Source organism: Ovis canadensis, chromosome 6, assembly GCF_042477335.2.
Source record: "Ovis canadensis isolate MfBH-ARS-UI-01 breed Bighorn chromosome 6, ARS-UI_OviCan_v2, whole genome shotgun sequence".
Taxonomy (NCBI): domain Eukaryota; kingdom Metazoa; phylum Chordata; class Mammalia; order Artiodactyla; family Bovidae; genus Ovis; species Ovis canadensis.
In genome coordinates this window covers 133,109,194-133,133,675 of record NC_091250.1, presented here as the reverse complement: position 1 = coordinate 133,133,675, position 24,482 = coordinate 133,109,194, and the positions used below count along the sequence as shown (strand labels likewise).

Here is a 24,482-nt window from a genome sequence, read left to right as displayed (position 1 = left end):
AGCAGTGAGAGACTTTATTTTCTTGGGCTCCAGAATCACTGCAGATGGTGACTGCAGCCATGAAATTTAAAAAAGATGCTTGCTCCTTGGAAGGAAAGTTATCACCAACCTAGACAGCATATTCAAAAGCAGAGACATTACTTTGCCGACAAAGGTCCGTCTAGTCAAGGCTATGGTTTTTCCAGTGGTCATGTATGGATGTGAGAGTTGGACTGTGAAGAAAGCTGAGCACTGAAGAATTGATGGTTTTGAACTGTGGTGTTGGAGAAGACTCTTGAGAGTCCCTTGGCCTGCAGGGAAATCCAACCAGTGCATCCTAAAGGAAATCAACCCTGAATATTCATTGGAAGGACTGATGCTGAAGCTGAAAGTCTAATGCTTTGGCCACCTGATGCAAAGAGCTGACTCATTGGAAAAGACCCTGATGCTGGGAAAGATTGAAGGCAGGAGGAGAAGGGGACGACAGAGGATGAGATGGCTGGATGGCATCACTGACTCAGTGGACATGAGTTTGAGCAAGCTCCAGGAGTTGGTGATGCACAGGGAGGCCTGGTGTGCTGCAGTCCGTGGGGTCGCAAAGCATCGGACATGACTGAACTGAACTGAACTGACAGCAGCTTCTCCGAGTGAGACTGGCGCGCCACCACTGGTGTGCGTGCTCCGGCTCAGCACTTCTGCACGTTTGCTTAGGAATCGGCAGCCATGTCCTCCTGGTTGAGGTGCAGACTCTGGAGAGTCAGTTGGCTGCTGGGGCCCAGCTCAGCTGGCAGTGAGCTGCTACTCCGTGTCTTTAAGCTCCGAGGTTATTAGGGTGTCTCCCTAAGTATGAAAGACAAAGGTGATGATGACGCTACTTTTGGGGAAAGATCTTAGCACAGAGACTGGTGAGCTCTCAGGTGTTCCCGTCAGCCTTTTTTTTTTTTTTCTTTTAAAACCAGAGTTTGTATTGTGTCTGCACCCCCCTCGCCCGATCACCTCTGGGCTTTCTCCTGAGAACGTTGCTGTTTGAGCAGTTGCTTCCCCTGAGCAGCCCTTGTGTTTGGTGATTCCGTTTTAATAATTTTGTGCCAGCCATCAGCGTTCTATGTTGCCAGGCGTCCCCGGAGCGTTCCCAGAGCCAAGTGGCCACAGATGGAGTCTGTCTTGTCTCATTTTCCATGTGGAATATTTTGTTTATTACTACTTTTTCCATTTAGAAGCTTTTCCAGGCCACTGTTCTGAGTGGAACAGTGCTGTGGATGCCACTCACTCTAAGCTAGACTTGCCAACCTTAAACGCTTTGTTTCACCTGCTCTCTCTCTTTTGTATATGAATACACTCCCCTTTGCCAGCTCATCTGAGCGGGTGCTGTACCTGTCCTGACACTCCACCCTGGCTTGTCAGCGGCAGTCCTCTTGGAACGAGGCCAGAACCCCGCCTGCATGTGAGAAAGCGGCCCGCCAGTAGCTGGCCCTTCGTCTCTTGGGGCCTTGCTTAGATCTCCCGGGAACCTCCAGTGTGGCCGTGCACCTGCTCTTTTCTTCACCCTGAGGTTGAGTCAGGGTGCCCTCCCAGCCCCTGCGGGCGAGAGCAGACCCCCAGCCCTGGCCTTGTGAGCAGACTCAGGCCCACAGAGGCAGGCGAGCGCCATGCAGGTAGGGCGCAGACTTGGCCCTTCACTGGGGCCTTCTTGAAAGGAGGGCTTCAGTCCAGCAGTGCGCTTCTCCAGGAACTGTCTTGGCTGCAGGGGAGGCAGCCTTGGTCAGCAGAGGCCAGCTTCAGAGCCCTGACAGTGTCGTTTGAAAAGCAGCTCGGAAGGCTGAGAGCCAGGATGAGTTGCAGGGGGAGTCAGATGACCTTTGGAAAGTGAAGGGGTCAGGGGAACCTGGGAGACCGTGCGGCTGGCCCGTGCCGTGGCCCCTGCCCAGGAGGTGTGGACCAGGGTGTCCGGGGGGTGCTGGCCGCTGTCTCAGTGGCTGACCCGTGCTGCATTTGGGGCCTGGCTCCCTGGGCACCTTCCTCTGAGGTCTGGTCCTCCCTGAGGACCCGCTGGTCTGCTGAATGCTAGCTGTCCATTTTTATCCTTTCCGTGGTGAAGGAGCTGGCGCTTTTCTGTGAAGGTGAGCTCCCTCCTAAAAGGTTACTTACACACTGAACGTTACTGTCTTCGCTCTTTAATACTTGCGCTGTTCCAGACGCGGCCTCTGGGAGCCCAGGGAGTCCCTTTCAGCCGTGCGCCCCTGTCCTGGCTCTGCCTGTCTTGGAGCGCTTCCTCACGTGTGCTAAGCGCCAGCCACGCTGCGGGCTCCCTTACACTTCCTCCGCCCCAGTCCTTCAGCCGGCTGTTCCTCAGAGGAAGCCTGGGTCCTTTGAGTAGCAAGTGGTGTGTGGCCGCCCAGGTCTGGGCTCTGGTTGTGTCCAAGGCCTGGAAGGCAGAGGATGGAGGTGAGGCGTGTGTGCTGGCACGCTGCCCCCGCTCTCTCCGCAGCCCCTGGGATGGTGGGCCTGAGGCTCAGGAGTCCTTGCTGGGAGGACGCGTGGAGGAGGGAGGCTTCGGGTGTGGAGCTGGCCGAGCAGGGCCTTGGGAAGCAAGGCCTTTCGGTTCCTGTGGGATGGAACTCCCCAGCCTGCTCCTGCCTCCCACCCCCAATTTCCTCGCTCTGCATGTGCTGCTTTTTACTCATCATACTTGGGATTCCAGGAGTACTTGACTCTGAATCGGTAGCAGTGCATTTAAGCTTTCCTTAAAAGATAATTCCACGCGTGTATTTTTGGCCGCGCTGGGTCTCCCCAGGGGTGGCGGGGGGCCACTCTGGTTGTGGTGTGCGGGCTCCTCGCTGCGGAGGCGCACAGGTGGGGGGTGCGCGGCTCAGCGGCGGCAGCGCCTGGCTCCTTCGTGGCCCCCGCGCCCCAGAGCACAGGCTGCACACTCACGGCGCGTGGCCTAGTTGGCTGCGCAGCATGTGGGGTCTTCCCAGAGCAGGGATCGAGCCCGTCTCTCTCACGTCGGCAGGGAGACTCTGCCACCTAGCCGCCAGGGAAGTCCGCATGTGAGCTGTAGAGACTGAAGTCGAGTCTGTGTGCAGAGGAGAGCATAGCCGCGTAGAGCGTTCAGGCCTCCTTTGCAGACCTAAGCGCGCTTCTGCTGTTCGTAGCAGCAGTGCTTGTGTTGGAGACCGTCTGCCAGGGCGCACGTGGCCGAGCCAGCGGCTCTGAGGCCTGGCCCTCTAGGTTGGAATCAGGAGGTGACTGGTGTTCTGGGTATTACACTGAAGAAGACTGGATTCTCTTGCACCTGGGAACGTTACCGTCTCCCTGGGGTACCCGGGTCCTGCTGGCCTCCCTGCAGACACTGGGGCGTCGGGTCCGGCTCTCCTCTGTTGGGCCCGTCTGGTCTGTTGGGTGAGACTCTCCTCTGTTGGGCCCTGCTGGCCCATTGGGTCCGGCTCTCCTCTGTGTGGAGGGTCTTATTCTCGCCTTTTCTGTGTTATTATGTAGAAAGGAGCCCTCGTTGCTGTATTTCTAAATTCCAGCATTTTCTGCAAATACTGCAGGTGATCTGACTGTCTCACCTTCTGAGCTGACCCTGTGACTGTCCTTTCTGCTTGTCCTGTCAACTAGGAGGAGCAGTGAGTTCGGGTTTCCCGCTGTGGTGGTGGACGTGCCCTTTCCTGTTGGAGCTTTTGTCAGTTTCTGCTTTGCCTGTTTGGGGGCTCCGGTGACCCCGCCCCCCCCCGGGACCAAGCCAGGAAACGTGGGCCTGGCCATCCTTGTTCCTTGTTTCCCATGGGGCGGACTCTGGTCTGCTCGGCCTCGCCCAGGTTCAGGGTCCACCTTGCGTCTGATGGGCCGTGATGGGGAGGAAGCGAACTCGGTACAACGTTCAAGTGCCCGAGCTAGTGGCGGCCAGCTTCTCTCAGGAGGGAGGGCAGGTGGGGCCTCAGTGACCAGTGTTTTCCTTCCAACTGTAAGGATGAAAATCCAAGGTCACAGGGAGGAAGGGCTGCTAACGGGTGGTGGGACAGTTGGTTAGTCATGGTTCTCAAAGAAAGTAAAGAATTCACCTCTCGATTTGGACCAAAATAAAATTCAGATGGCTTAGAAAAAAGCCTTAAAAATAAGAGAAAGTTGGGGTATGTTTGTTATGACATTTCTGAGCAGAAAAGAACTTCAAAAATGTTAAATTAATTTTACAAGCTTGGGATCAGCCTGCCATGTTCTCTGACTTCTTTTTTCCAGCTGGCATGTAAGGAGCACTTTTACCGTCTTCAGCTGTTCACTTAAAACCTGCGTGTGCTCACATTGTCCCGGCATGCGCACTGTAACACAGTTTCCTCAGCTCTGCAAACGCTACGGCGTCTGTCTGTGTCCACTTTCACGGTCACGAGTCTTCGGAAAGAAGTCACAAACCTCCCGACATAGTTTTGAATCTTAGCTATTTTAAAATCAAAAGAAGTATACACACTTATAAACAAGTCAAATTGTCCTGAGAGATTAATAGTGGGAAACAGTCCCCTGCCCTCCCAGAACTTATTATTTTTAACTCTTTTTTTTTTTTTAATTTTTAACTCTTTAAACATTTTCTTTTGGCTTTAGCTTCTCTTTTATCATCAGATATTTTCTGTTGACTTTCTGTTATGGTAAATGAAGATTGAGCTCCTCAATCATTTCCTGTTTCTTTCCCTTCCATTCTTTCCATAGAATTAACTCACTATTTTTATTACATCAAACATAAGTGTCCATTTAATTTTGACCGTATAAATATCATTCAGTGAGAAATCCAGCTGTGTTCTCAGTTGCATTTTATTTCTTGTACAACCTTTTGTCTTTTTTTCTGGAGATAAATATTGCATTTCTCGTGGAATTGTATAGTTCGCTGCCATTTGGTTAAATTTTTTCAAGTATTTGTTCTTCTGTCTTTAAAGCTCATGCTGTCACGTGGTTAGTTTCTCTGATTGGGGATAAAAATGGACGGCCGTGTTGGAGCCCCACCTCCTCTCTGTCCGCCTGCCTTCCCGCTGCCTGGTCTCCTTCGGTGAGGAGCCCGCGCGGCTTGTCCCTTCTCCCCTTCCTCGCGCCCCTGGGCCCCGCTCCCCCCGTTGACTCACTGGCCGGCGGCGCCCGAGACTGGTGCTCTGCTCTCCTCGGCTGCCGCTCTGTCTGTGGCTCGGCGCCGCGCCCCTCCTCGGTCCGCTCTTCTGTCTCGCTGCAGCGTGGTTTCTGGCATCCTGGGGAAGCGGCGGGGGTCGCTTTGAGTTCCTGGGTTCGGAGGGTGCCGCTGCGGTCACACTCGAGCTTCGGTGTGACGGGGTGTGGGATTCTATGTTGGACGCAACTCTCCAACATAGGAGAAGGCATTGCCTTCCAGCATCCAGAGCTTCTGTCTGTCATTTCGTGAACATGGACCTGTCTCTTCCTCCCCCAGCAGCTCGACTGTCCCAAAGCTGTGCCCGGACCTGGGTGTCGGGTGAGGTGCTGGCAGGGTTAGTTCTGACACGTGTTCCTGGGTTTGGTAAACTCTGATGAGTTTCTCTTCGGAAGGCCAGTTACCTGTTTTCATGGTGGTGTTGTCAAATTTCAGATGGCGCTTCTCTCTCCTTCTTCTCTTCTGACAGCAGGCTAGAGTTCTTCTGTGTCAGGCGTCACCTCCTGGTGTGGCGTCTGTGGCCCTGCAGACTGTTGACTCTGTGAGCTCTGGGCTCTGTTAGAGGCTCCTCTGGGCCCGGGTGCCTGTGCTGGGCCTTCTTGCAGAGGACGGCGCGCCGCTGCCTGCGGCCCGTAGGGGGCGCTGCTGGCTTTCTTAGAGGTGCTGGCTGGTGGTGGCCTGGCTGAGGGAATGAATCTCCACCTTTTGGGGCAAAGGCAACGTGGGAGGCTGTTCCTGTGGTGTGCTGGCTCCCTGGGAAGTGCGCTTTGCTGCCGTGTGTCCAGTGTCCTGTGCGAGGGTGCGGGGGCCGGGGCGGTGGCTCCTTCAGCATCTGGGGGCACTTGGTGGCCTCGAGCTGCCCTCTCCGCAGCGTGGTGCGTGTGAGGGGCTGGGGTTTGTGCCCGCGGCCCCCTCGCCGCTGTCCTCTCTGCTCTGACTGATGGAGTGTCGTCTTTGGTGGCATGAGGAGGGAGGAGATGAGAAGTGAGCCGGGTCGGTGGTCTTTCCTCGCCGGCTTTGAACCCTATCTAAGTCTCACGAGTGTATTTCCCCTTTTGCTATAGAGTGTGGTGGGGGAGAAAAAAGGATTTATTTTGAGGTTAATGGATTCCAACAGCACCAAGTAAAATGACTTCAAAGCCACTCCTAACTTGATATCAGTAATTATTAATAGATTTGCCTAATTTCATCCCAAATTCTAACTTTCAAGTTCTAACATTTTATTTTAAAAACTAGGTCAGAAAAAGAGTGCACGCCAGTATCACGTACAGTTCTTTGGTGATGCCCCAGAAAGAGCTTGGATATTTGAGAAGAGCCTTGTAGCTTTTGAAGGAGAAGGCCAGTTTGAAAAATTATGCCAGGAAAGTGCCAAGCAGGCGCCCACGAAAGCTGAGAGAATCAAGGTGACAGACGCTCCTTAAGTACAATCTTAGACGAAACTTTTATTTTTGTTCGTAATTATTTACCTTGTCTTGAACTGTGGTTGCTTGAAACGCTGCCGTGGCTGCTTACGTCTGCCGCTGCTGGCTCTGCCCAGCGCGCTGCGTCCCACGGCACGGCAGCTTTGTGTAGACACGTGGTTTATCCTGTTTACTCCTTTGGTGACTCCCAGAGACAGTTTCCTAAGTTTTGTTTTCCTTTATGTAAGCACACGCACAGAGACACACGTATATATGATATTATATATAAGTGTTCATTGTAATTGCGATTGATTTCTAGTTTCAAGAAACAGTAGAGTTATACTGGTCTGAACTCTAAAACCTTCAAGTTAATTGGTTTTTATATTATTTATTTCTAAATTTACCTGAAATTCAGAAAGTGCCCTTCTTTAAAGTGGGTTAATTTTTAATCTTTATTTGATGAAACTTACGCATGTCTTGTGTTTTCTTTGCAGCTGTTGAAGCCCATTTCAGGGAAGTTGAGGGCCCAGTGGGAAATGGGCCTCGTTCAGGCCGAGGCCGCCGCGCGCATGGCGGTGGAGGAGCGGAGGGCCAAGTTCACGTTCCTCTACGTGGGGGACCAGCTCCGCCTCAACCCCCATGTGGCCAAGGAGGCGGGTGTGGCTGCGGAGTCGCTGGGAGAAGCAGCAGAGCCCTCAGGAGGCAGAGAAGAAGCTGCCGACAGCCCTGAGGCCTCAGGGGAGGCGGGCGCGCCCGTCAAGAGGAGACGGAGGGCCAAGCTGTCCAGCTCCACCGAGAACCTCCCTGGCGACCCGGGGCCGGGGCGGGCCACACCACAGAAGGTGGCTGAGGCCGACCCCAGGAGGGGCGCGGGATCCCCCCCCGGCAGGAAGAAGGCCACGGCCTCCACCCCGAGGAGTCGGAGGGGCGACGCGGCGTCCCGGTTCCTGGTCTTCTGTCAGAAGCACAGGGACGAGGTCGGTGTAGGGATGGCTCTGAGGGGCTGTGCTTTGTGCGGGGGGCCTGGCCCCGGCCCCCGGCGCTGTCGGCCGGGCCGTGGTGCGCCCTCTGTACACGCGGGTCTCAGGGGCGAGTGTCGTCAGGGGGAAGCCAGTGCAAGCCTTGGGGGCAGAGATCCTTGCCTTTGTGCTCTAGAATATTCCTCCTGACTATGGTGGGAAGGTCCAGTGGGAGGTGGGCTGCTCTTTGTTAGAAGCTTGGCCTTACCCTGACCTCCAGCCCAGGTCAGCGCCTTCCCCAGGAGGCGGCTCAGAAGCCTCCAGGAGGTGGTGCGAGATTGGATTTACAGAACCTGATGCTGCCGTAGGCCTGAGCGTGTCGGCACCTGTTGCCGCGGTGTGTGAAGGGTAGCCCGGTGTCAGTGGCTAAACATTTGGCTGGTTTTCTTAATCATTTTTGTAGGGTGAACTGAGTTAATTTGAACATCGTCAAGTCTCGATTCCGCTTCAAGAGCTCAGGCCGGCATCGCTGGTTCTTCAGTGTTACTTGAAATGAGTGGGTTGGTGGGACTCTTCTCAGGATTGCGAGGCAGACGTGTTGGGAAGCCTGTTGGGATCGGCCGCTGCAGACTAAGCGCGCGTCTCAGCAGGTGGAGAGCGCGCGTCTGATGGCCGCGGCAGCGGCTCTGCTTTTCTGGCCCTGCCGCGCGGCTCCTGTGCTCTCGGCTCCGTGACCAGGGCTTGAGCCTGAGTGGTTGGCGGGGAGAGGTTGACTCCTCACCCCTGGACCCTTGGGGAGGTCCTTAGGTGTGACTGCTTTCTGACACAAAGTTAGCAGGCGGGAGTAGATGGGAACTTCCTTCCGTCTGCTGAGGGGTGATTTTGAGGATACTTGAGAAGTGCCCTCTTGGATCGTGAACGAGGCAGGGTTCCCTGGGTGCCACCGCTGGCGTCAAACGCGGTGAAAGCATGGCCGAGCAGCAAGAGGAGGCCTGCGGCAGAGCCCCCGGCCCAGGGGAGGCGGTGACGCGGAGCAGCCCCGCACGGGGGAGCTGGAGCGTCACGGGGTCGTGTCTTGAGGCTGAAAGAAGGGAAGGTGACAAAATAGGTGCGACTTTGGAGAAAAGTGACTGATGTTTCAGCGACCTGAGTAGCGTGTGATGGGAAGGCTCGCTATTCTGAAGCTATAGCTGCCATCCCCCTCTGCTAACTCTCAAGTCCAGGGTCCTCCCGGGAGGCTCCCAGCAGCAATGTCTGCCTTTTTTAAGCAGGTGCTAGCATAGCCACGTTGGAAGGGAAGCTCGGCCTGAGGACTGGCCCTGCACAGAGGAGGCGCTCCTACTGCAGACAGGGGGTCTGCCGCTCAGGACAGCTGCTGGCCCACACTGCTGACTTCAGGATTCAGCGGCTCAGGGGGAGAGTTCTGTCAGTCTAGGGGAGGGAAGGCTTCTTCAGCCAAGCGGTTCACAAACTGGAAAGGAATGTTGTTAAAGTGAAACGAGAGCTGTGTGTGCAGAGCTCAGGACAGTCCTGGAGGAGGAAGGGGAGAGGCTTTGAGAAGAGCAGGTCATAGAAGACCCCAGGTGCCAGTGAGCTCAGACTGGCTGCTGAGCCTAGGGCAGCAGGGACCACATCACAGCTACCGCACGGCCAGCACCTCTGTGGCCAGGGGCCCGAGGCTGCGGTGGGAATCCACATGTGAGGCTGTGGAGGGCCATCCCTTACATCTAGTTCCAAGAGAAATTGGCATTGCTTGGTGAAACTGAAGGTGCACGTTGCTTTTGTCTTACAATTTCACCCCTAGGGATTTGCCCTGGAGAAATTTCACCCTAGCACGATGTTGAGAGCTGTAAGATGCTCCAGCAGGCCCGGCAGGCTGTGGGCCGCTCCCGCAGCGTTGCTCAACCATGAAGGCGGCCTTGCTGCACGTCCAGGATAGGGACCCTCAGATCCCATCACCAAAGTGTGAAAGTGTAGCACGCTCGCCCGCTGCCCGCTTGTGCCTCCCTGCCTCCCGCGTCTATCCTCAGAGATACGCTGGGCGTATCCAGGCCTGTGCCTGCTCAGGTGCCAGGTGGTGCCGCTGCGCCAGCCTGCCTGCCAGCCGCACTTGCGCCGCTCCCCAGGCTGCGCCTCCCTAGAACGTGCCCTTGTCTGAGTTTATGAGGGAGACCTCAGGCCGCTTTCCAGAGGACGCCCTTTTTGCTGTGGGGACCCAGGTTGCTCTCAGTCAACCCTTCTAGCACTAAGGTATGTGCCGAGAGCAAGCAGGCCGACCGCTCCAGCAGGTGCCGATGGGCTGCGCCCCAAGCCCAGAGCCCTGCAGCCCACTGCACAGCCTCTCTGGTCTGAGCGTCCCTCCAGAGCTTTGCTGTGGGCACCACAGCGCACGCTCACCCCAGACTGCAGGTGCGCGGCCACAGTCAGGCCTGCGGCAGAGCCAGACGCCCGCCTGGCCCTGCCTCTGCCAGGTGGGGCCGTCAGGGACATCTGGTCACCACTGGCTGCTTTTCTAAAAGAGCGGTTTCCACCTTACGTGAAGGAGAGCGCCGTGCTGCCTGCAGTGGCCTGAGCCCTCCGTCACGCGCTTTGCTTGCTGGTCTGTGCGCTGCAAGCTTGGGTTGCCCTGCAGCCCTGGCTCCTCCTGGAGTCCAGCTCCTGGGCTGAGGACTCCCCGAGTCCCGCTCCTCCTGAGGCAAGAGACAGGAGCGTGCAGGACGCAGGTCCGGGGGGCAGAGGCCCCTGCAGGGACCAGGGCGGGGGCGTGGTCCCCAGCAGCCGAGCGGTGCCCGCACATGGCTTGCAAGCCTCCCACGAGGAGAGTTAGCTTACGGCGCCAGTGCCCGTGGCGCTTTGACCTGCTTGTTTCGGCTGTGGGGGCCTTAGCTATGCGCGCGGGCGTCTGGCCGTGGCGCACGCTCAGCAGTCGTGCAGCTTGGGCTCAGTTGCGCTGTGGCCTGTGGGGCCTCAGCACCCAGACCGGGGCCTGAGCCCCTGCCCCCTGCACTGGACGGCAGGTTCTGGGCCGCCAGACCACCGGCCGAGGCCCCAGGAGGGGTTTTATTAGCAGATGTTCCCAACACAGTTTCTGATTTTTAAAGGGTCTCTTCCTGCTTTATCTGCCCTGATTTTTACAGCTCCTTTAGGGGGTGCCAGTGTCTCTGTCTCGGTTCTTTGGATGAATATTTGTATTGGGCGCTTGTTGCTTTGTGACAGGTCACCTCGAAACAGAGTGGTCTAAAACAGCCACCTGTGCTGATGATCTCAGGGGCTGTGGGCCGGGACTTTGGGAGCAGCTTGGCCAGGCGGTTCCGCCTCAGCGTCTCTCGTGAGGTCACTTTAAGATGTCAGCTTGGTGGGGCTGTGTCACCTGAGGGCTAGACTGGGGCTGAGAACCCTCCCCAAGGTGCCACATCCTGGTGCCCGCGGGGCCTCCGTCCCTCGCCAGGTGGCCTCCCCAGTAGATGTGTGTGTGTGGCGGCGGGGGGCGGGGGGGTGTGTGCCATCACAGCAGGAGGCCAGCCCCCCAGCAGGTGGTCCCCGGGTCAGGGTGGAGGCTCTCCTCACCCTGGACTCGAAGTCTTGGGGCCCCTGGAGCATTCTTGTGAGTCTCACATAGCAGGAGGCTCTCCAGGGCGCACATGTGTGGAGGCTGAGGACGGGAGAGCCTCTCCAAGGGGCTTCTGGGGTCTCAGGTTGTGCTGTGAGCTCGTGGGTACCTGGCTTTCCGTGTCTCCTTTTTCCAAGGAGGGGAAGGTCTCCACGACCATGACGAGGGGGCTGGGCGAGGGGACACGAGCTGCAGACCCCGCCCTTGCTGCCCGTCCTGGTGCTGAGCCTGCAGGGCCCCAGGCAGCAGAGGGCCGAGCTCGGCTGTGGGGCAGAGATCCTCAGGGAGGCTCCCCGGCCTGAGATGCTCAGGGGGGCGCCCTCCTTTCTCTAGATGGTCTAGAGGGAGCAGAGAGGTCAGAGCAGGCTGAGAGGGGGCCTGAGAGCAGGCTGAGAGGGGGCCTGGGAGGAGGCTGGGGGTGGGTGGGGGCGGCGGGCTGTGTGCCCTGCTGCTGCTCCACGGGTAGGCGAGGGCGGGCCGGTGGTGCCATCTCCCGTCGAGCTTGCCGGCAGCCCTTCGGTTCCCCGAGTCCATCAGCGTACGGCGGAGCCCTTGAAGCGTCTTCTGGAGCCTGCTCCCACTGCGCTTGGTCTTGACTCGGCTGTGGAGGTCTTCCTCTGGGACGACCGCTGTCTTTCCAGCTCCGAGAGAGGCCTGCCTTCCCTGCCTGCCTCCTCCCTGTGGGCATCTGGCCCGGGCCGGGCTCTGCCCAGTGGCTCCCTCCTCACCTTGCGCCCAGACTCTGTCCGCTGCACTCCCGGGCTGGCCCGCCCCTGCCTCACGCGGCTGGCTCACTGGGGAGGTCGTGACTGCTGGTTTGGGGCATTCTTGTGTCTGAGGTAGTTTATTCCAGCAGGGCGCGCACCACACTTCAGGCCCATTGCCAGCACATTTTCATGACCAGCCGTGTTTGGTGAGGCTGGCGTGGTGGCCCCTCCTCCCGTAACCAGGCTCCGCAGCAGTCGGGGGTGCGGGGCGGCAGGGGGAGCAGGCTGGGGCCGGCTTGACCAACGCCTGTCACCCCTGTGGCAGCTGTGCTGGGTGGTGTCCTCGTGAGCCCGTGGGCAGAGTGAGCGGCCGTTGCTTCACTGACCCGCAGCGAGGCCTGACTGTTGGCCTGCGGGGGTGCCCTGGCCACTCTCAGCATTTGACAGCGTGGAGTCACTGCCTGGCCCCTGAGCTTCCGTGCCGGGTCGGCTGGGGCTGCTCTGGCCGCAGTGCGTCGGCCTCCCGTGTTGTCAGTGGTCCTCAGCACGGGGCACACAGACACGCACGGAACCTCGGAGGGGCAGAGTGCTGCCCGCGGGATGGAGGGGCTGTGGCCCTGCCCACCTGCCCCACCCCTCGTCACGGGGCAGCAGAGCCTCCTCACCGCCGGGGCGCACGGCATGGGTGGGGGCTCCTGGAGGCCTTGGGAAGGGGCTCCCCGGGGCGCTGCAGGGCCGGAGTGCTCTGCGCCCCTGCTCCCGGGGGGCGCGGCCCCTCGGCCTGCTTGGCACCCTCCAGGCGCCCCCCGGGAGGGCGAGGCTGGGGCCACAGTGGCACACCGGCCGGACCTCACCTGCACACCCAGGGGCGTTTCCTGCTGCCAGCTTCCGCAGGGTGCTGGGTCGTCGTAAGGCGCCCGTCGTTGGCTGATGTGGGGAAGGTGCACTCTTCTCTTTCATCGTCTCTCATTTCCTGCGTTTATACAGATACAGTTGGCTCACTTCCACCAGCCCTGATTTCAGTGAGTTACGGCGTCAGGCAGACACTGCTTTCCTTCGGCGCTCTTCTGGGACGCGGTTCCAGGACGCGGCGATGAGTGTGCCCGCGGCGACCTTCCTAAGCCCCTCCTGTGCCCGCAGGTGGTCGCCGAGCACCCGGACGCCTCTGCCGAGGAGATCGAGGAGCTGCTGGCCTCGCAGTGGAGCATGCTCAACGAGAAGCAGAGGGCGCGCTATCACACCAAGTTTGCGCTCGCGGCTCCGCCCCAGCCCGAGGAAGACTCTGGTAACGGCGCCTCTGTGCCCGCGTCCTCTGCCGGGCCTGCGCAGCGCCTCGCGGTCATGATTGTCGCCAGAGCCGCGCGGTGGGCGTGTGGGGGAGGCAGGCAGCCTATGTGGCCTCCAGGGCCAGAGGCGCGCCTCACGGGCCAGGGGCACACTCCTGGGGGCCGGGCTGTGGGCTTGGGGGCTCCCCGGGTGAGGAGGCTGGCCGTGGCCTGGCAGTGGGTGTGGGCAGCCTCTCGCTGTCACTGTGAGTAAGCACAGAGCCCCTTCGCCCTGGTCACTGGTAAGAGGAGGGAGGCTTCACACTGAGCTTGGGGACGCGTGTGGCCGCCTCAGCTGTGCCGTCTGCATGCTGGACGCCACGGCGGGGACTGACGCCCATGCTGTGGACTTAGTGGATGTGTTCGGGCGTCAGTTGAAAATGCAGAAGAGGCCTGCATCTCTTGAGGCTCGCCTCTGAGGCACTTTGGAGAGGCCAGGTGTAGGGCGTGCGCGCAGGGGCCAGAGGCCAGCTCAGGAGGAGGGCGCCACCCGCCTGTGTGCCCCAGTGACCCCACCCTGGTTGGTGGGCTCTCGACCCCACAGCCCCGTCCGATGACACCAGAAGTAAGCGTCACTCGTGTGTGCAGGGTTGATTGCAGATGCTACAGTTCAGAACAGGAGAGTGTTTAGGGTTTGTGTATTTTTTTAAAAGGCAGAAGTTTACTGGACAGCTCATCAGTCTGTTAACTCTAGGAAGGTGTCCCTTTTCAGTGACTGCTGGTTTAAGAACAGGTGGGAGTCATTGAAGCCAGAGTCTCCTCTCCCCTGAGGAGGGTGACCTGACAGTCTGCTCTGTCACTGAGGACCATCCAAGTAATTGGCAGGTGCGGCCCCTGCCCCTGGGATGTCTGGTGTGTTTGCTCTGCCGGCCTCGAGCCCTCCCGCAGGCGCCACGGGGCTGACGCCCAGGACGCTAGGCCAGGCCGCGGTGCCCGCTGTCTGTCTTGTCGGTGCCAGGGTTCACAGGTGCCCCTTCTGCTTGTTTCTGTGAGAGACAACCTGGCAAGGGGAGAGCCGCCCTTGACGGGGAAGGACAGTGACTCCACCTCCCCGGGGGCTCTCTGCCTGGCGCGCAGGTCCTGAGGGGGTCCTGGCAGCTCAGGCCAACCTTGGCCCTTGCTGGTTACGGTTGGGCAGCAGCTCAGCAGGCCCCACCAGCCATAGCACTGCGGGCCTCTCCTGGTGTTCCCTGAGGCCAGCTGGTGCTGTGTTGGCCCAGAGCTCAGCGAAGGCCGGTCTGGGTCCAGCACTGGAGAGGCCAGCGCTCCAGCATGGTTCTCCGCGAGCACTGTCGGGCCTACATGTTGAGCAGGGCCTCCGGACGCAGGGGCCTGAGCCTCTGGCCACTGCACCCCACGGCCCCGGCAGGGCTTGAGGGCGACAGTGCCCTCCCATGGGATGCTGGAGGGAGGCAAACAGTCCAGGGGGAAACCCTGAACCTCTGTGATGCGGTCCTGCACGTGCAGGCCCCGGGTTTGCATTGAGTGGGCCTTGGCATGCCCAGATGAGCCCCCTAGACCTGCGCTCTCCGCTTAAGCCGTGCCTTCCGGTCAGTGCTGTTCAGACCCCTCGAGTTTCGGGTCGGGTGGTCTCCCTGGGGACACCTGATGTGCACAGTCCACAGGCGTGTAGAAGGTGCTTCATTTGCAGATGGGCGTGGAGTGTCCTCCTTAAGATGCTTCTTTAAGGAGCTGTGTTAAAAGTAGCAAGTCGTTTATATTTTTAAAGTTCGACTTAAATTCCACTAGTCTTTGAACATAAGCGAAGGATTTTGTGAAAACCCTGGGTACATTGATGCTATGTAACAGATAGCAGGGTGTTTGCCCCCTGGGCGAGATCGGGGTTTCTGCTCGCCATGGGGGACACGCCCAGAGCTCCACCTGTGACCCTTGGGCCCGGAAACGAGCAGGGTTTTGGGGGGCCTGTCACAGCCGGACCTGCACGTGCGCGCGCCGGGCGGCTGCTCGGCGCCCCAGAGGGCGGCTTGTGGGAGGGTTTCACGTCAGTTTCCATCTGCATCCCAAGGTAACTTCAGTGGGAAGAGAAGGAGCCATGCGAAGAGGACCCAGGGCCTGAGCGGAGACACTGAGGCTGAGGAGGCCCCCAGGAAGAGGCTTAGGACCGACAGGCTCGGCCTGCGGAAGGTAGTCGCACCGGGCCGGGCCGAGGGGGGGTCCTTGGGGAGCTCCTTTCCGGAGGCTGCTGAGCAGAGCAAGCGTTTGTCTGCCAGGGGATTTAGCAGGTCTGAACACTGAGTAACACTGGGTGTTTCTGAGTCAGTAGAATCGCATGTTTAAAGTGACTCTTCAGTGAAGACTGTATCAGTTCGTGTGTAAATAGCGAGGTGGCCGGTGAACGCCAAAGTCCACTCTCTCTGTTATTCTTCAGGAAGTTGAAATATCCATTAAACATGGGTTTTATGAACTCATCCCATTGGTTAGTAATTCATATAATTGTCTATGTAATTAGGAATACTAAGCAGGCTGTGCAGACCAGTTTGATGCAGTGACAAGGCACCGATGTAGAGGCAGCCCCAGGACCTGCTCTAGCAGGGCCCGGTGGTATCCAGGGCAGGGCTGACCTGGGGCCTGGAGGAACACGGAGCTGACCGAGGCTCCAGTCCTCGGGGAGCCGGGCCTGCGTGTCGGCATTGGTGCCCGTGTGTGAGGAGTACACGGGCTCTGCCGGGCGCTCTGTGACGGGACCCGGGGAGTGTTGTCATGAAGCGAGATTAGGCTGAGCGTGCGTTTATCTAACGACAGTTCCTCCAGGGTGGTTGTGCTCTGGTGCATCATTCTGAGTGCAGCTTTGAACTGCCTTTTTCTCGCTGTGCTGTGCGCCTTGTGGGGTCTCTTCGTGGTGGGATGCGAGATCTTCGTTCCCTGACCACGGATTGAACCCAGCCCCCTGCAGTGGAATAACCCGTGGACTGCCAGGGAATTTCCCAAACTGTCTTTCACTGATGTGAATCGAGAAGTTGTTCTTTTTATTGCTTTATTTCAAAGAATGGAAAACAAGTCTCATGTGTCGCTCAAGCGCAGAAGTGTAGCGGCCGCATCATCTGTCTTGTTTCTTTAAAGGTGTCTTTGCAGTTCAGGGGAGCAGGCGGGCCCCGCCCTGTTCTTTTGGCTCGGAGAGCACTGTTCCGAGGCCCTTGTCGGCTCCCGCAGTGAGCCAGCTAATGACCCAGGTGACCCCCACGCTGAGCCACCGGTGTCCAGTGACTGCGGCCTGGGCTGAGGGTCTCCTCCAGCTGCTGCCTTGGAAGTGGGCCTTCACTGGCAACCACGCAGACACTGGTTGCTTTGGAATATTTGTATAAATCATTTACCTGAAAGTGTGACCCCAGACATTTGAAATATCAAAATCCATATTGAGTAGCTAGATAGAAATTCACTAACTAGCAGCTCAGGAAATAGCGCATGATCTTAAAGAGGGGTGGTGCTGGCTCGGCCTGTGAAGCTCTCTGAGCCGCACCGTCTGCAGTAATCCCCAGTGTGCCCCGAGCACAGGCGGCCAGGGCGCGAGCTGTGTGCTGCGCCTGCCGCTGGGCCCCAGGCGGTGTGCCCTGGAGTCGGCAGCCTCCTGAGGGGCGGCGGGTGGTCTGGGGCAGCGGTGCCACAGTGCTGTCCAGGCCACGGTCTTCGAATTTGAACACTAGACGCATGCTCGTGATGCTTTTTAAAATCCTGTTTTGCTGATGCGTTGTGAAATGGGCTTTTTGATGGTCTCTGTGTGTGAGCTTTATCTGGAGCTGGTCTCAGAACCGGGAACCATCAGTGAGAGGGTGGAGTTATCCCTGGCTTGCCCTCAGCGGGAGGGTGGCTGCCTCTGAGCCAGTCCGCTCCAGTCCGAGGGCAGGGTGGGCAGTGCACTGAGGCGGTCCCCCCCACAGGAGGCTCTCCACGTGCGTGGGGTGGCGGGGCAGGAGATCGGCCCCTCTGAATGGAGAGGGGCTGGTGGGCAGCCACGTGACGCCTGTGCGGAGCGTATGTCCACAGGAGCGGTGCAGCTTTCCAGCCCCGTGTTGGTTCCCATTGGAGACTTTCTTTCATTCTTTGCTTTTTCGTTGTTCTTCCCTCCTTCGCTCTCTCTCGTTTTTTTGTGACAGAGAGAGGCGATCACTGACAAAGCAGCCCGCACGAGCTCCTGCAAGGCCCTCGAGGCGGCGTCCTCGCTGAAGAGTCAGGCAGGTAATGTGGTCAGCACTGCTGCCAGGCCCCCGGGCTGGGCCCGGGGTGCAGCGCCGGCCCTGTCCTCAGGGAGCCTCCCTACGGACGGCGGGTGAGCGGGTGAGCGGGAGGCCGGGCCTGCAGGCTGAGCTGGGAGGAGGCGCCCATGCCGGCGGGGCCCTTGGCTGTGGCGGGAGGTTGCCGCAGTGCTCGGCCGCTGCTCACCCAAGTCGCTCTTCCGACTTCTGCTCAGCTTTATTGTCTTCAGTTTTGAGCTATATTTGAAAGGTGATTCAAATCAGAAATGTCCAGGCTTGTGACTCGATGGTACGAGCTGTCGCGGTAAATTCCACTGTGTTTAGTGCCCAGTTCTCATGCGTATTTGCTGAAGTGAGAGTGATGACTGATTATCTCTGTTGTACGTGTTGAAGAAACTAGCTTAAAATATTTGGGGAAAATAGCTGTCAAAGCAATAAAGGGGAACAGGCCGCCACTTTTTTACCTTTTCATTAATTACGTTTTGATGTATCTGTCTGAAGAATGCTTTCCATCTCCAAATCTTAATTTAAAAGGAAAATAAAATTCAGAGTAAGAGAAGATTAAAAGTGGCTCTTTTCCTTATTTTCCATAAAGAACTATACTGGTGTTTAAATGTTTAATTGAACAGACTTTTTTAACAAAAGCAAAACAGGTATTTGTAAGTAGTTTGAACAGAGTGGATATTTGAGGATAGAATTGATACTTTGGAGTGTGATAGTGGTATTGTAGTTACATTGACTGCCTTATGTTCAGAGAGGTTCTAAACTTCTTGTGGGTGAGATAATCTGTCTGGGCTTGGCTGCGAAGAAACGGGCAAGGGGGCTGGCACCAGGTGTGGGTGGGCTGGCGAGGCCCAGGCTGAGCTTCGGGCCGTTCACCGCCCAGCTCGCCAGCCCTCATCGTGCCATAGCGAAGAGTTAACGCCCAGAAAATTCGTCTTTAGAAATTCAGTTACTAAAGGGGTACTTTGAAAGCAGGAGGGAGATTGAAGGTTTAAGGTTTCAAACTTTATTTTATAAACCAAAATTATCTTGCAGCCACGAAACACCTGTCTGACGCCTGCAAGCCCCTGAAGAAGCGCCACCGGGCCCCGGCAGCGGCCGCCGCCGCCCTCACCTTCAGCAAAAGCTCGTCTCCTTCCGCCTCCTTAACTGAGCACGAGGTAAAATCTTAATGAGGGTGGTCAGCACTCGCTCACAGGCAGGCTGTGTAGTTGCCCACGCTGAGGTGTGGTGGAGGTCAGGGCTGATGAGTGGGAGCTGGGTTCTCTGGGCTGTGTGTGTTTCATAGAGGAACACGCGCCCGGTGTGTGGTGCACGAGCGTGGCCGCACTTCAGTGTGGATGCATTTCATTGTGCTTGGAATCTGTCTTCAAGATGTTGGTCTGTGATGTTCCGCACGGTCCTGACCTGACCCCATGTCAGCAGACTGCCTGCGGGCCTCGGGCACCACCCCCAGGGAGGGCGGGCCGCGGTGCCCAGGCCCTGTGCGTCTGTGGCCACGGGCCTCCAGCTTCATGCTTAGCCTGGAGTGTTGTTCTGTGCTCGATGGCGAGGTGAGTCAGGACTGCGGTGGCCGTGGCCCTGCTTTGTGGGCCTGGCGGCCCGCGCTGTGCACAGAGCTGCTGGAGGCTCTCGCTCCGCGGGCTGCGGTACCACGAGCACCGTCCAGCCTGCCTCTGTGTGGCCAGAAGCAAAGCGGAGGCAGCCTCCAGTGGAGGTCTGGTCTTTTCCTGTGCAGAGGGAGGTTGGGATTCCCAGTTTCAGGACTGCCCAAGGAGCTTATTTTCAGGTTGAAGCGCCTGGTTACCTTGATCCCTGTGGTCCTTTCCTTGTGGTGGACATGAGTCCTGTCTCTAGAACATCTTTGAAGAGACGTTCACCTTGGGCTGTTTCGGACAGGGTTCTGAGGCAGCAGGTGGGTCAGGAGGGGGCACTGCTGGCGTGGCCTCCACCGTGGGCTGTGGTGGGGACGCTTGGGTGCCCGTGCCCGTTAGAGGCGGGCAGGCCTTCTGGGCCGAGGGCTCTGCTTGCACTCAGGCCGGTGGGCAGCCGGGGGAGTGCAGGGCCAGGACGGTGCCCTGCAGGCCTGTGTGGGCTCCCTGCCATTGAGCCAGCGCAAGTGGCAGTCTTTCTCCAGGCATGGCAGTAGCCTGCCTCGCTGGGCCCCGGAGCTGACTGGCACGCGGAGAGGCAGGTTCCGCACAAAGCTCTTTCCTGTTGTTCTTGCCCACATAGCCTGACGTTAAGCAGAAGATGTGCAGTTCTGGAGGAGAAAACAACGCAGGCTTCGGTTCTGTAGGCTGTTTGTCTTCAGTCAGCTGTTTTGTTAAAGAACTTTCTAATGAGTTTTTCTGGTTTGATACTTTGGCTCACTTGTTTGGTGGAGTTTTTTTACTTCTACTGTTGAGAGATACCATCAAAGAAATGCACAAGGCCAACGAGGTCTCATCTCCTGTTCCTTGTAGTGAGACGTGTGGGTCAGAGGTGCGGACCTGGAGCAGTGCCCCAGGCCGGTGGGCGGAAGGGAGAACGTCCATCAGGGCCCCGGGTTGCTTTGGACCAGGGCGATCCTCTTCTCCCAGGCTGAGACATCTGGTCTGAGCTTGGGAAAACTAACGGAGCATTTTACAGTCATTAGACTTAATTGATTTTTAATTCTTTGGGACTTCAGAAGTAGCTAGGTTATTAAATACCTATATACTGTGTATTAAATACATGGAGATGATACACGCATACACCTTTGCATCTTGAAGGTGATATATAGATTCCATGGTGTGCGTTCTGTCCCTTACATAAAAACGTTTAGATCACCAGGCTTTCTCTGTCAGCCGTTTCTGTGCAGCATATATGAATCTCACGTTAGAACTCATTTTTACAGAAGTGGACTGTTTATTAAACTTCACTCTAGGTGAGCTGGAAGGCCTGTCTGCTTCTGTGCTAACACTCCTGAACTCCAGTGTGCAGTCCCAGTGTCTGCTGGGCTGAGTGCCTTTCTAAGCGCGAGAGGCAGTGCAGTGTGTAAAGAAACCCTCCAAGCCTCCAGCTCCAGCTCCAGGGGGCCCTGGGTGGCCACCGGCCTGCGGCTGGCAGGGCTCGGGCTGGCCCCAGCCGGGCGGGCCACGTGCCCTTTGCGTGTTCATAGTTTCCCCTTTCACTGCCATTGTTACAGTGAGGAGCTCTCAGAGGGTTGGTGTCCGCAGACGTTCCAGGGCCTACTGCGGTCTAAACGCCTCTCAGACAGGCGTGTGTGGCCGGCCAGGCTCACAGCAGAGGGGCCCTTCCGTGGCAGCGCTGCGTCTGCGGGAGGACAGAGGAGAGCCACACGCTTGCATGGCAGAGGCCTGGGAAGAGTCAGTGTGTATAAGTGTTCTGTGACTGCGTTTCTTGTTCCCTCAGTAGAGCAAACTCTCGTTTCTTTCACCTTCATGGTAACAGCCTTTGTGGGAGCCACATCAGCCAAGCTGGATCTGATCGCGGCTGCTCTGCGCTGCGCTTAGCATGCCGTAACTTTCCGAGACGTCTGCTGCAGGCCGCGTGTCGTCATGCAGACCCAGCGGCACCCTCTCACAGGCAGTCACGGAAGACGTGTGACAGTCTGTTTTTACTGGTATTAATAACACACACAATGAAGAAAACATAACAAATTTTAAGACCAAGGTAAGATACCTAATCAAGGCCATTTAACCAGTCACATTCATCTCATAACAGAAACACGTTCATATCCAGTGGTCGAAAGGGTGCCCTTGGTCAGGGGCTGTCCTGGGCCTGAGACGAGGACAGGACACTGAAGGGGCTCATCCTGTTAGAGGTCGTTTTTCTCCTCTAGTCCATAACTTTCTGAATTTTTACTGAAAACAATGTCAGCATCTGTACCTTCCGAAGCAAAGGACAAGCGGCACACTCTAGAGAGCCCCGGTCGCCTGTCCTCCTCCTGGTGGGGCGCGCTCAGCCCTGCAGGCGGCAGAGCGGTCACCAGCATAGAAGGCAGGAGGACTCGCGACTCTTCTTTTTTACTAGGCAGTTTACTGCGGCACTAGCTGTACTGGATTTATAGGGAATCTGTCGCTTGCAACATCGCTGTGAGCCGTTCAGTCTCCCGATTCAGTGCCCGTTCTCCGGGCATCCCGTCACCAGGCCACTCACACCCACCGCTCCCTCGGCTGCTTTTGTGGGACGCGAGCTGCCACATTAAACGCCTCAGTCCCGGGCGGCCGCCTGGTGTGCCCCGGGGGCCACGTGCCTGCGTGGTCGGGAGAGGCCTCCGTGCCCGTCGGCTCCTGGGCGGGGGGGCTCTTCACGCTGCCAGGCGCATAGCGCTCGCCTCCAGCGGAGCAGACGCTTCAGACGGGCTCCACGTTCAACGAGGGCTTTCCGCTGACGCGTGTGCTCTAGGCCGCCAAGCGACGCACCGCACGTGAGACGCTCGGGTGCCCGGCGCCTTGCGAGGGCCTGGCGGTCCGCTGTTGTGATAGCAGTGGTCATAACAATAAGAATAAGGAAGTCGCCGCCACTCCATTTTTATCCAGAAGTATAGATTTTGCTCTGGCATGCAGAGTGGTCCTCGGGACTGCAGTGGACCCAGAGGCGGCACGTGCCGGGCATGGCCCCGCCTCGGGTGCGGCCGGCCTGCGGCTGGCTGGTGACCCTGCTTGGACACAGTGGGACGTGGGCCTCCAGGATGGCCGCGGTCATGCCGCTCCTAAAGGGATGGTGGAGGGTTCCCCAAAACCAGTCACTAAATTGCAAAATGTCAAAAACCAGTGGGGCAAGAGTGACCTAGTCCAAAAAGCCACTACCCAGAGTAAAACTCCCTCCTGGAAGGCCTGTGACAAGAGTTAAGAGGCTCACGTGAAATGATAGCTTGAGGAAGTTTGGGTTGTAGACAGCCCGCCAGCGGCCTACACGTGGAGGTAGGGTCGGAGTGGGCCACAGACGAGCCTTCCTCTGATGGGCAGGATCGGCGTGCCCCACGAGCAGCTTGGAGTCTGCATCAGTAGAGTGGGGAGGGGAGGGTGCGCGGGGCAGGCGTGAGGGCACGCGGTGAGCCTCAGCTGGGCAGAGAGGCTGGGGCGTCGGGAGGGTGGCCCGCGGGAAGCGCAGCTGTGTCTGCATCGTTCTGGTCCGGGCGCAGTCTGTTTTGGGGTGCTGGGGGAGCCGAGCTCCCCAGAGGGCGTTCTGGCTTCTGGAGGAGCTGAGTGGAAGGGGCTCCAGCTTGGAGAGGGCTTAGAGATGGGCGGCAGTGTGTGCGGAGTGCAGGTGGGCTGGCGCTGGGTGACGTGGGCGGTCCTCACTTGCTGAAGTCAGTTATGCTGTTTGTTTCTGCCTGTTGCTGAGGTGAGTCTGGTTACGCTGCTTACAAGGTCCCTGCCGTGACCACCCCTTCCACTCCCTACACCTGCGTTGGCAGAGGAGGAGGCCAGAGGTGGACACGTGTCTGGATGTCCCGAAGCTGAGGTTGTGGCTGTTCCAGAAACGCAGGGGCCGCTCTCCATCCGCAGGCTCCCTCGCGTCTGCCTCTCCGTGAGGCGTCCTCGTGGGGGTTAGGGGAGGGTGCCTCTCACCGCCCTGCAGCGTCTCATGTCGGTGTCCTCCCAGCTGAGAGTGAGCACACCGCAGAGGCCGCCTCGCGCGCGGCGTGTGCGCCCCGCCCCCACCCCTCCGACCTGGGGCTTAGACTGCCCCCCACGTGGTCTCTGGGAGGCCCAGCGCTGTGGTCTTCGTGGAAGTCCATGCAAAACCTAGGAACGTTCCAGGCGGAGTGCTTCAGGTCCAGGGTGGGGGGCAACGGTGGCCAGTTCAAAAGGTCTGGTGGCCAGGTCTTGGATGGGAGTAGCTGGGCGCAGCGGAGGAAGGGCAAAGGAGGGGAGGCCCGCCACCCCTGGGCCTCTGGGCCCGGCTGGTCGCCTGGGCACAGGACTGGGGACGTGTGTGCCTGGCCAGGCCAGGGCGGCTCTCGCGCCCAGCGAGTCTCAGAGATGGTGCGAAGGAGGAGACGCAGACTGCCAGTCAGCATCTAGACCCAGAGACGTGAAAGGTGCCCACGCATGAGCTTAAAGTCAGGGTCCTCTCCCCAGAGACGGGTGTGAGTGGACGTTGGCCCCACTGTGGCAGACGGGGTGCTGAGCTTTGTCCCTTTCAGTAGCCGTGTGAGCGCTGTAAGTGTGGTGCGTCCTCCGTTGGTCGGGCAGTGCCAGCTTGGCGGGCGCTTCTGGAGGGCTCAGGCAGGGGAGTGCAGCCCACATGGGCAAGAGAGCATCCCTTTCTCAGAGGAGAGGGGGCGGCGGACACGATCACTGTGGTTTCGAGAATTGACTTGATTGACTTGGCTTCCTTTCCATTCGGCTTCTAACTTCCCAGCTTCTGAGACACGTCTGTCTCCTTTACGTATCATTTCACTGTTAAGTTCTGGTTAGGGATTTGTGTGTGGTTAGACTGGATGAGAGCTGCCTTGACTCAGTGTGAAGCTAGCATTTATGCTTTTAAAATCAATAGTTTCACCACCTCAGCTTTTAAAAATCTGTGAACAGAAGTAATTTCTGAGGACTCAGTTTATCTATTAGATTATGAACTTAAATTACAGTTTTTTTTGTTGAAAGAGTTGTCTTATTACAAAAGGCTTCTCAAAGTGCTCTCAAACCTGTGATTGGCTTTCAGTGTTTTTCCCAAGAAGCATGTTGACTCCCGTGTGTTTTAGACTTTGGGTCAGTAAAGTTGATTTTCATCCTTTTAAGTACTGTGTTTGCTCTTTTACCTGGAATATGAGAAGTCACGACTGGTTTACTTGCCAGTGATGAAGGGTTGGCCGTCTTCCGCAGGTAGCTAACCATGTTAGACCCACGCTTATGGTTTTCTCTGGCCTTGGTGTCTGTGTGGGGTCTTTGCACATAATTCTTTAGTGCGTGTTTGGAAGCGTGTGCTAACCGGTTATTCAGGACATCTTGAACCTTGCAGAAATGACTGAAGTGGGTGGGGGGAGGGCAACAGTGGGGAGGGCTCGGTGGCTCAGCCTCTGCTGACAGCCGCCAGCCGGGCCTCCCCCGCAGCCCTCCCCAGCCCACTCTGCGGGTGGCAGCTGCTGGGGACACAGCTCGGACCACGCTTGCTTCACAGGACCTTGTAGAGACTCGTTTTCACCTGTGACC

The 24,482-nt window shown here is 57.9% G+C and overlaps 1 protein-coding gene across 7 annotated transcripts in view; it reads left to right on the top strand.

Moving 5' to 3' along the window:
* The window catches only part of NSD2 (nuclear receptor binding SET domain protein 2), a 75,706-nt gene that overhangs the window by 37,510 nt on the left and 13,714 nt on the right, over positions 1-24,482 (top strand). For 6 of the 7 annotated variants that reach the window (XR_011257913.2, XM_069594922.1, XM_069594919.2 and 3 more), the window contains 6 exons: positions 6,362-6,528; positions 7,020-7,502; positions 12,942-13,086; positions 15,153-15,271; positions 17,239-17,320; positions 18,376-18,500. Coding sequence is in view for 6 of the 7 variants with exons in the window: in XM_069594922.1 (XP_069451023.1) it covers positions 6,362-6,528; positions 7,020-7,502; positions 12,942-13,086; positions 15,153-15,271; positions 17,239-17,320; positions 18,376-18,500 (1,121 nt within the window). In the remaining variant the exon portion in view is untranslated. Of the gene's footprint in view, positions 1-6,361; positions 6,529-7,019; positions 7,503-12,941; positions 13,087-15,152; positions 15,272-17,238; positions 17,321-18,375; positions 18,501-20,775; positions 24,071-24,482 lie in introns of those variants that run through there. The other variant, XM_069594924.1, reaches the window with a different exon arrangement.